Here is a 10,460-nt window from a genome sequence, read left to right on the forward strand (position 1 = left end):
CACACACACACACACACACACACACACACACACAGTTACAGATAGCAGTAAAAAAGCCTTTACGATATAAAATGGAACTAAAGCAAAGTTGTATTTCATCCACATCTATTTTTTTGGCTGACTGTCAATTTTTGAACAGTCTAATGCAGGGCTGGCTGAGGTTGCTTTGTACACAGACCACATCACTATGGGTCGTGGAAGCCCCACTACACCACACTGTAGAGGCCCCTCACTGTCAGCTCCTCAGTCCTGGGCTTCCCTGCTGCTCTGTGCCATGAGCTCCAAGGCTGTGCTGTGCAGTGCAGTGCCACACCACCAAACCTCCTAGGGCAGGAGCAGAAAAGGAAGATGAAAAAGGGAGAGGAATCCTGAAGGGCTGCAGCTAAAGTGATGGGGTGGAACAGCAGCCAGATGGGAGCCCAAGGACCATACATTAACCTTTTGCAAGCCAAACGCAGCCCACAGGCTGCCAGTTGTACAGCTCTGATATAATGGAACTTACGCATGTGCCACTACTGCTCTGGAAGATCTAGACCAGAGGCTCCCAAACTGTGGTATGCATACCCTTAGGGGTACACAAGACATCGCTGGGGGGTATACAGGACAAATTGTATAAGGGCAGATTTAATTTTCATTATAATAATTGGCATGTAAGGGGCTAAAATATAAAATGTATGCTAGCAGGGGTAGGCGGGCAGCTGGTAAATCTGGAAGGGGTGCACAATAAAAAAAAAAAAAAGATTGTGAACCTCTGATCTAGACAGACACTTGGCCCCAGAATCAAGGGACAAGATGAATTCATGCCAGAAGGTGCCAAAGAGAAGAACCCAGGTCATGGGTGCAGAGTTTTATTTGCTATGTTCCTTTCGGCAAGCAGCAGTGCATAAGTACCCACACCTACAGGTTCAATCAACCTTGGTGGTAAATCCAGCTATAACACAAACACAGATTAGAAGTGGAACATTTGGGTAGCTTGATGATAAGGGACTTCTGCTCCCAGCCTGTCTCTATACGTTTACTACTATTGCTGCCTCTCCCCAAGCAGAAAGGGTTTTATTAGCTTGCTATCGCTTCCAAGCAGACATCAGGCTTGAAAGTGCAGACTAACTGGAAGCAGATGTCCTTACTCCCAACTCCTTTGCAGCCAGCCACCACTGTGTTTAGGGTGTTTTTTTCCCCCTACAAGAACAGGTGGTTGACTGGACTTCTGGAGCTATACAGGATAATATGTGAAGGCTTTTCATAGCCATAAAAGTAATTACTGCCCATAAGAGTGAAAGATTTCACATTTTATTGAACCATAAGATAAAGGGAGTAGAAGTCAAGCATGCCACATGAGTTATTCCTTGCATATCTGGGGTTTTGCCCCACTTAGGCTGTTTCTTATTCTCCAAGTACGACTCTTTACTCACAGTGAAGCACAGCAGGCATCAGCAACCTTTTTAATAATGGCAAGCTATTCTTTGCAAGCTGGTTATTCCCACAGGCTGCCAAATTCCTGCTGCAACCCTAGCCATCCCTGCTCTTTTCCTCTTACTGCAGCCTCCACTGAAAAAACACACCACCAAAAAGCACGGTGAACAACAATTTGGAGGGGCAAATTTCAGTAGTGATGAAAACTGATAGTGCAGTGTGCAGAGGGGAGGGAAGGGAACAGCGCTCTGAACAGCAGGAGGGGATCAGCCTGCTGTTAGTAAAATATGGGCAGAATTAGAGCTTTTTGGCCCAGATATGACCCCTTAAGTAGAGGATGATTTCATAGACATAAGGGGCTGGAAGGGACCTTGCGAAATCATCAAAGTCCAGCCCCCCTGCCAAAGGCAGGAAGTCTTCTGGGGAGTCAAATGATCCCAGCAAGATAAGCATCCAAATGCTTTTTGAATGAGTCCAGAGTAGGTGAATGCACCACCTCTAGGTGGAGTCTGTTCCAGACCCTGGACACTCAGCCTATAAAGAAGTTTTTCCTTATGTCTAGTCCAAATCGACCTTTCAGAAGTTTGTGGCCATTAGACCGTGTTATCCCTTGGGGAGCCTTGGTGAACAACTGTTCTCCCAGATCCTGACGTACAACCTTACACACTTATAGGCTGCCACCAAATCCCCCCGAGCCTTCTCTTCTCCAGGCTGAAGAGTCCCATGTCCCTCAGCCTCTCCTTGTAAGGCTTGCTCTCTTGGCCTTTGATCTTGCGGGTGGCTCTCCCTTGGACACTCTCAAGCTTATCCACGTCCCACCTGAAGTGGGGGGCCCAAAACTGGACACAGTAATCCAGCTGTGGCCTCATTACGATCATGTAAAATGGGAGGATAACATAATTGGTTTTGTTTGAGATGCATTGGTGGATGCATGCCAGAGTTTCGTTTGCTTTGCTCATTATGGCATCGCATTGGTGGCTCACGTTCATCTTGTGGTCATTTGAGACCCCCAAGTCTCTATCAGTCATGGTGATTATTAAGTTCAAGTCAGGAAACATGACAACCTAAGGGAGTGATTTTGGACATTGGCTGTGAGTTGTGTGCTTGGGGCTGAGCACCCTCACTTTCCATCAATTTTAAGGGCACTGTAGAATATGCTCAGATCAGACCTCTACAGCACAATTACCTTTATACCATGGCCCATCACTGTGCTATGAGGCCTAGCATAACGCATGTAGTTGAACAAACACCACCACTTTTCCCACTTTCTGCTGTTTCCCAAAAACTGTAGGTCATCCAGGCAACTGGGAAAACCAGGACTCAAGGGTTCAGCTTGTATTAAAAAAGCACTGTGCATGAAGCTTCCTATTACAAAAAAGTTATACTTACAGAGCTGTGAATTCAGAAGCAAGACAATTGTATCCCTAGGGTGCTGCAATCAAAGTCTAGTAAAAATGGGTTTCCTACAGTATTATAAGGAGGGGCAAAGTCTCTGATTTAAAGAAAAACCACACATTCATATGGGATGCAATGTATACAAGAATATTTGCTAAATTCAGTCTCTATAACATTCTGGATGAGCAGTCTCCATAAATAACTTTCATTGAGAAATATACTGCATATATTACAGAGAAAGGTATATGTTAGAGGAGGATGGGGAAGAAAGATAAGTGTCCATGTGTTTTCAAACTGACAAAAAGGAAACAGCTTCTCACTGGGGTCCCCAGAGTCCCATCATGTTTATTGCAGTTAGGTAAGATGAGGACAAGTATGAATAAAAAGGAAAGCAGCAAAAACTAAGAGAATACAACATCAGAAAACAAAACAATGAGGAACAGGAGTTTCATAAGACAAGGAGTGTTACACATAATTTAAAAATGCTGCTTAATAAGGCAACTGGTATTGGAAACCTGTCTGGCCAGTGCCACTTACCCTTCAGAAGTGTTTGGAAATGCCAGAAAGAGAAATTTCTAAATACTGGGACACTGAAGTACAGGCTAAAATAGTAAGAACCATCATATAGGCCCTCAACCAAACAGGTCTCACACTCCTCCTCACTAAAGATTGCTTTTGATAAAAGGCTCTCCAGTCTCTTCAAATAGCCCAGTACTTTGAGCCTAAAAGTTTGCTTATAGTCTGCTTGACAAGTACAGCTACACTATATTTTATAATGTTGGAGACTACGAGAGAATTTAAAGAGAGACACCTTACTGGAAGAGGCAAAACATGCTGCAAGAACAGCATGCTACTGGCCAGACATTTTGCCTCTATAATTGATTTGACTTTAAGTAAGCGATTACACAAACATCACAGCTGCACAGAATACTATAGATCAGAAGTGATACATGGTGCAAGTTACATGCCAAGGAGCAGATAAACACCATTATAATAGAAAAAGATAGTTTTTCAATGCTCACAGTGGACAGAGTGGTGGAAGAAACAACCATTACTTTTGCAAATTCCAGTTGGTTGTGCCTTACTACAATTTTGTCCTTCCTCCCCCTCAATATGTATGCTATGCTCACTTCCCTTTTTTAAAAAAGTATTTGAGAATTTAACAGCAAAGTATCACATTACTACATTTTTTAACCAACCATTTAATGGATAATTCTACCCCTAGAACAGAAAAAAAATATTTTCTTTAACTACACAGCAGGAGTGGTTTCCATAGAACTGCATTAGTTACTATCTTATCAGTTCTGTATGACAGTATTTTTCAAACAGGGCTACACAGCACATTTCTAGGGCAGTGGTTCTCAATCCCATAAGACTTAAGGCACCCCAGAAAAATGCCAGCTCCCCTTTTTTACTATGGAAAAGTATACAGCAATTTTTCGGTTGCAAAGAACTTAGCATATTTTTGACATTGTGAATTCTTGTTTGAAATTTCTGGGATTATCTTGTAAATGCTCTGTCCTTTTTTTGCACAGCATCTCATTGCACAGCATCTCATAGCATCCTTTAAAGCAGGGGCAGGCAATTATTTTGGATGGAGGGCCGCTTACTGAGATTTGGCAAGCCATCAAGAGCCGCATGACAGGCAGCCCAGGGCAGATAAATATTAATTTTCTAAATTTTTTAGGGGTCCCGCAGGCTGGATAGAATGGCCTGGCGAGCCGCATGTGGCCCATGGGCTGCATTTTGCCCACCTCTGCTTTAAAGTATTTTATAGCACCTTGATTAAGAATCACTGTTCTAAAAAGTATGTGAAAGACAGGAATAAGAAAGAAGCTAAATGGAGGAAAAGGAAGAAAAAGAAACAATGAACAACTTCAGAATATTTCTAGGGTTCCTGGAGACCTTACAGTGTAGTTACAGTGATAGTTGTTACTTTGTTCATTCTTTATGCCATGGCATCATGGGGTGCACAGCTGTACAGAAAACTTAAAGAGGTCTGAGACTCAAAAACAGTTTGCAAACAAGTGCTGTATAACTTTCCCAGGTCAAACACACCAATGTATTTCTGAATTTCGTGCAACAGTAGATGAAATTGTAACTTTGTGGGGACAGAACTTCAGAATGCACTTTAAGTACACAAAATAATTTTATGTCCAAAGACAAGATTCTCTGCATAAGTGAACAGCTTCATAAGCAGTTATTCAAAAGAATACATTCCATTATTGCAGTAATATCTTTTGCAGGACTTACCCGTGGACTGGCCATGCACAGAAAGGACGGCAGCTCAGTGACCTGACAGCACCGTACACATGAGGTAGCTGATCTCCTTCGATGTATTACGTGGTCTGAAAAGCCAGTAACTGCTTTACAGTGGCTACTGAACACAAGGTTCTAAAAACAAAATTAACCAAAAAATATTAGTTTAGCCAATAACAAAATTATTTCAAGTTGTTTAACCCTGCTAAGAAAAAATAATTGATAATTAACGATCACCAAGAATTTTCCTCAGAAACACAGACCTCAACATAGTCCTGTCACTGAATATGAAAAGGATTTTCTGTACCCCTAGTTATTACAGCAGGGTCCTTTATTCAGTTCTCAAACCTTGCTAAGGTGGGACATTGACACACACTTTTTTTTAATCCAAAGGGAGCTGGCCTAGCTTTCTTTTCTTCATTTTGACAGATTCTAGAATTGGAGACATTATTTTTCTTCCTCAGCATGTTTTCAGTGTAGCTTTTAATGTCAGAAAAGCATGTGCCTATTCCAGTAGAAATGACCCACCCTCCCATAATCTTTATAGGATACCATACATGGATAGAAAAGTCCTGAGCAAGACAGAGCACTACAAAAACATCAGAAACTAACAGACTGTTATGTTTCTATATGTATCCCTTTTCCAATCTTTGTTATTTTCCTAGGCAAAATTCCTCTAAATTTATCATCAGGTCCCTCAGTGCCCCCCCTCAAAATCTGACAAAATAAAAGGAGGAGGGGCAGTCAGAGATGTATGAACCATCAGTGGGCCTTCAGCTGGATACTACTACTTCACAGTCCAAGCAAGCACTTAAGAAAAATACCAGTTGCAAATTCACATTAAAGGCAAGACAAAATCTGTTATTTTGCCCCAATAACTTTAAACTCTTAAATGTAAGGGAAGTAACCATTTTCATGGCAAACCTCTGCTAGTAGCCCTGCCTGCTACTAGCAAAGAACTCCAAGTACACTCAGTCAGATCTAACTCTGAAAACAGAGCTGCAGCACCTAGCAGGTCAGCTTCTCACTTAGAGCTAGCAGCAAGCTGGAATTCACGAACTCTGACTGAATTTATGTTTCCCTAACTAAGATTTGTGCAGGAGCAAGAATTTTCCAAAGTCCCATGACAATACGTACGGTACTGTGATAATGGCCACATCTACATGAGATGCTGACTGTGCAATAGCTCATTACTACTGTGCAGTAAGGTCACACAGCAGGAAGTGTGATGCGATGCTACTGCACAGTAGTAACAAGCTACTGCGCAGTCAGCGTCATGAAAAAGCTGTTTGGCAACACTACTGTGCAGTAACTCCATAACTGTTTATACAAGTACTAAATGACTGTGCAGTAATGACTGCATAGTCAGTGTCTCGTGTAGATGCAGCCACTGTAACTGTTGCAGGTGTTTATATACATACATGCACATAAACATTTTACTTCCCAGAGAGTAATATATGAATGGGTGGGGAAACGGAATCTCTCCCTACCCAGAACCTAGAGAGGTCTCCTGGGGTACTAGACAGCAGGGCTGTGTGAAGCTTTGGTCGCCGATTTGATTTGGTGGAGGTTCAGCCCGATTTGGTGGCCAAATCTCTAAATCTGAATAGAATCAGGAGATCCTTTAATTTCTTTGACTTGAATCAGAACCCTCCGAATCGATCTGGCGAGATTTGAAGAGTCAGACATAGACCCAGCTTTAAATGTTTTTCTACATACCTCAAGGTACCAGGTGGCTTGTGAATGCTGAGATGCTGGGGTGGACAGATCATCCCACAGGAGTGCGGGGGGGGTCCCCAGTGCGCTTGGCATTAGACCTGGAAATGGACCAGAAGTTCTTCCGGGTCCACCAGGGAGACCCCCCACACCCTGCCAGCTTGGCGACTGGTGCCTCCTGGGTCTGGGGAGGGCACCTGGGGTCCCCCCCGTGGCTGATCGCCAAGCCGGGGGTGTGTGGGGGGTCCCCCCCGCGCACTCGGAGGCAGACCCGGAAGTGGACTGGAAGTACTTCTGGTCCAGTTCCAGGTTCGCCGCTGAGCATGCAGGGGGCGCCCCCATGCTCCTGTGGGACTCTCCATCTGCCCCACCACTGCAGTGTTCACGAGCCACACTTGGTACTTTGAGGTATGTAGAAAAAACATTTAAAGTTGTGTCTATGGCTGAATCACTGATTCTCTGAATCAGCATCGAATCTTCAGATTTGGATTCGGCCGAATCGAATCAGGACAGTGATCCCAATCAACTAATTGAATTGCTGTCCCCAGTTCAGGCCAAATCTGAATCAAAATTGAATATGGCCCATTTCACACATCCCTACTAGACAGCAACAGTTTGCTAAGAAATGTTAATTTCATACCCACTTTCCCAAGGATATCTTCACTGTTTAATTCTCCATTGATCACTGATATCAAAGGGTAAGCTATGTTGGCTTCAGCCCAACTAGAAGCACAGGAAAAAACAAAGGAACGCTTTTTAAGAATAGTTTGTACATGCATATGCCCTGAGCCCCTTTATAGGAAGTCACTCAATATTTTTCGTATGCGCACATAAGTCCTAGTTCTCAACTCCATTTTTTCTGTGTAACATGAACAAGTCGCATGAGAAATAATCTTCTGTGAATTTCATGACATGTACTTCCAGTATATATTTGAGGATGAAGCAGATAGTAGATAGAGTGGAAAAATAGCTTCCCACCAGATGCACATACATGGGAAAGGACTGGATAAAGTTACAGAACAAGATACAGATACAGCTCTAAGACGATCTACCTCCATTCAAGAAACCAGGAAACCAAGGTGGAAATATCAATAAGAATGTGCATAACTGTCACAAAGGTGCAGTCACCAGCCTCTGTGCAGCAAAACTGACTGCAAACAATATGGAACAAAGGCTTCCAGATCCTTCACAGTTTGGTTCCCACCATTCTCTAAAACAGTGGGGGCCTTTTTGGCAGGTGTGCCACAAATAAGCCCCATACCCCAAGTACCACTCCAATCCCTTTGCCTTATGCAAAGCTGAGCTGTTCCCTGCCTGATCTGATGCTCTGTTTTTTGCTCCCTGTACTATTTGCTGCTGTACTGCCTGTCCCGTCCCCAGTCCGCCATGTGCTACACACAGAGTCTGCCTGTGCCACTTGTAGCACCCAGGCTACAGGCTGACCATCCATGCTCTAAAAACAGGTTTCCTAAAGTGCTGCCCATGAAAGCATCTGTATCCAGCCTGCAAAAGGACATTTTAATAGTGCCTACCTTCAGAGGAATCAGTTGGCCAGTGAGGCTGGGCACTGCCTGCTCAGCAGTAACTGACTTGAAAAACATCAGCAGTAGCCCTGTGATTTTCCTTATCGTAACTGTGTATATGTTAGACCATAACAGAGAGCCCCAGGGCCCGTTACTTGCAGGAGGAAGCAGCCTAACAAGGGAGCTCTGCAGGCAGGCAGGGGGCCGCAGCTGCAGGTTGCCAGTGCGACTGGCCAATGTGGTAATTGGCCAGCACCTGCAGCCAGTCAGGTGGTCCGATGCAGGTAGCACCAGGGGAGCACTGAAGCCCAGGGCTGGGGCTAGCACAGGCAGTCTCTCTGTGGCTTTCACCAGAGGAGGAGCTTCTGCTCAGGGAAGCCAGGACGCTGGGCTAAGCAGAGGCTTATATGCTTAAAGGGACAGAAGGTTGCTGCATGTTATTATTTATGTTATAGCCTGGGGGCTTGTATTTATGTTATGTTCACCCTTGGTTTGTGGAAGAGGCTGTAGGGGAGGTAGAGACCTCACTGGTGTCCGGGGGGCACTTGACCACCTTGACCCTGCCAGGGGCAGGCTCAGGGCCGGAGTGCTAAGTGAGCCACACAGGGGCCAGGGGCCCAGTGCCAGCAAGGGGGTGCAGAAAGAGGCGCCAGGGCCCTATATACAGGAGCCAGGGGCTCAATAACTTGAGAGTGGACAAGAGAATCTAGCACCTCAAAGCCAGGTCCTACTGAGTGGGCCTAGGCTGGTAGGCCTAGCAAGAGTGAAGGGGCAGAAGCCAAGGAAGCTGAGGCCCCAACAAAGGGACATTGTACTGGTAACATCCACGAAGCATGGAGCATGGTAAGGGGATGTTATGGAGCCATACAATTAGCCCATAAAGCTCTGGGTGCCCAGCTGGGCACCATAGACTACAGAGGATCAGTCAGGGGCCTGAGATTACAGAGGCTAATACCAGTGAGCCCAAGACCAGGGACTGAGGCCTAGCAAAGGTCTGGGAGCAGCCTCCCTTTATCTACTTATTTTCCATCAAGATGTGGCAGGAGAGATGGGTAGAGCACCTTAGGGGCGGTGCAAGGCATGGTCACGGAGCCACCAGGGGGTGTGTCAGCCACCCTCTGGGACCCCGATGTGTTACACAGACCTATTATGTTACATCTACTGAACATAAAAAATACTGCTTTGCAGACTCCTTTCATGTGGGCCCCAGTGAGATGTGCCCTCCAGGAAAAAAACTTGGGTATTCCTGCTTTAAAAATAAGGAAAACAAAAGGAAGAGGACTTACTCTCAAATGCTATGTTTATAATGTACACAGTAAAAGCATGAATGCTCAACTGCAGATAAAATATCTTCTCAACAACACACATTCATAATTGCAATTCCAATGCCAATAAGAGCAAAACTTGCTGAAGATGTTTAACCTGTCACCATATTTCAGTCGCAGAAAAAAAACACTTAAAAGAATCCCGATTTTTGTTTTTATCAATTGCCATAAATTCCTATTTTAACTTTAAATTGAAGCGTTGACTTGAAGTATGCAGGAAGTGACTTCCCCTACTTCTTTTTTTTCTGTGGGGTTGTCGACATGCTTTTCTCTTGCTGAAGCCTAGATGCAAACTTAAGGAGCTTCTCTGTGCGAACATCTCAAAACAGGCTCATGTTAAGAATAGGACTTTCATTTTTCCAGTTCACCCAACATAAAAATATGGCAAATCTGAACAATAGCATATAGATCAACTATTACTTTGGTTTCAGGCTGCTGAACGAAGTAAATTTCAATTCTAAGAGACTCTGTAAGCACATAAGCGGTGCATGCAACACAATAATTAAATCCTTTTTCCTGAAGAGATGCTTTAATTTATCATACCATTTTTAAACAATTGCAGCTAAATTCAAGGTTCAACATACTTTAGCTCAGAGTTTTGGACAAAGCTTTTGGGAATCCTTCATATCCCCAAGCTGAATTTCCATTAGACCTGTGAGTGCAACCAGGCATGCTTCGTTGTACTTACTACTGGTCTTCCGAGTTCGGTGAATCCAGCAGATTCTGCAGAAAAAGCTGAGCCACCTGACAGCAACAGGTTAAACACAATGATAGAGAGGGTCTGAAGAGCTGAACTGTGCTTAAGCCCAGGGGTGCATCAACAGAGATT

General features: G+C 44.2%; 1 protein-coding gene across 2 annotated transcripts in view; it reads right to left on the reverse strand.

Moving 5' to 3' along the window:
• INO80 (INO80 complex subunit) overlaps positions 1 to 10,460 on the reverse strand; it is a 317,697-nt gene that overhangs the window by 69,228 nt on the left and 238,009 nt on the right. For both annotated transcript variants that reach the window (XM_019519030.1, XM_019519031.1), the window contains exon 26: positions 5,062 to 5,202. In XM_019519030.1, coding sequence (XP_019374575.1) covers positions 5,062 to 5,202 — 141 coding nt within the window. The remainder of the gene's footprint in view (positions 1 to 5,061; positions 5,203 to 10,460) is intronic.

Source organism: Gavialis gangeticus, unplaced genomic scaffold (assembly GCF_001723915.1).
Source record: "Gavialis gangeticus isolate Ggan-Ray unplaced genomic scaffold, GavGan_comp1, whole genome shotgun sequence".
NCBI lineage: Eukaryota > Metazoa > Chordata > Crocodylia > Gavialidae > Gavialis > Gavialis gangeticus.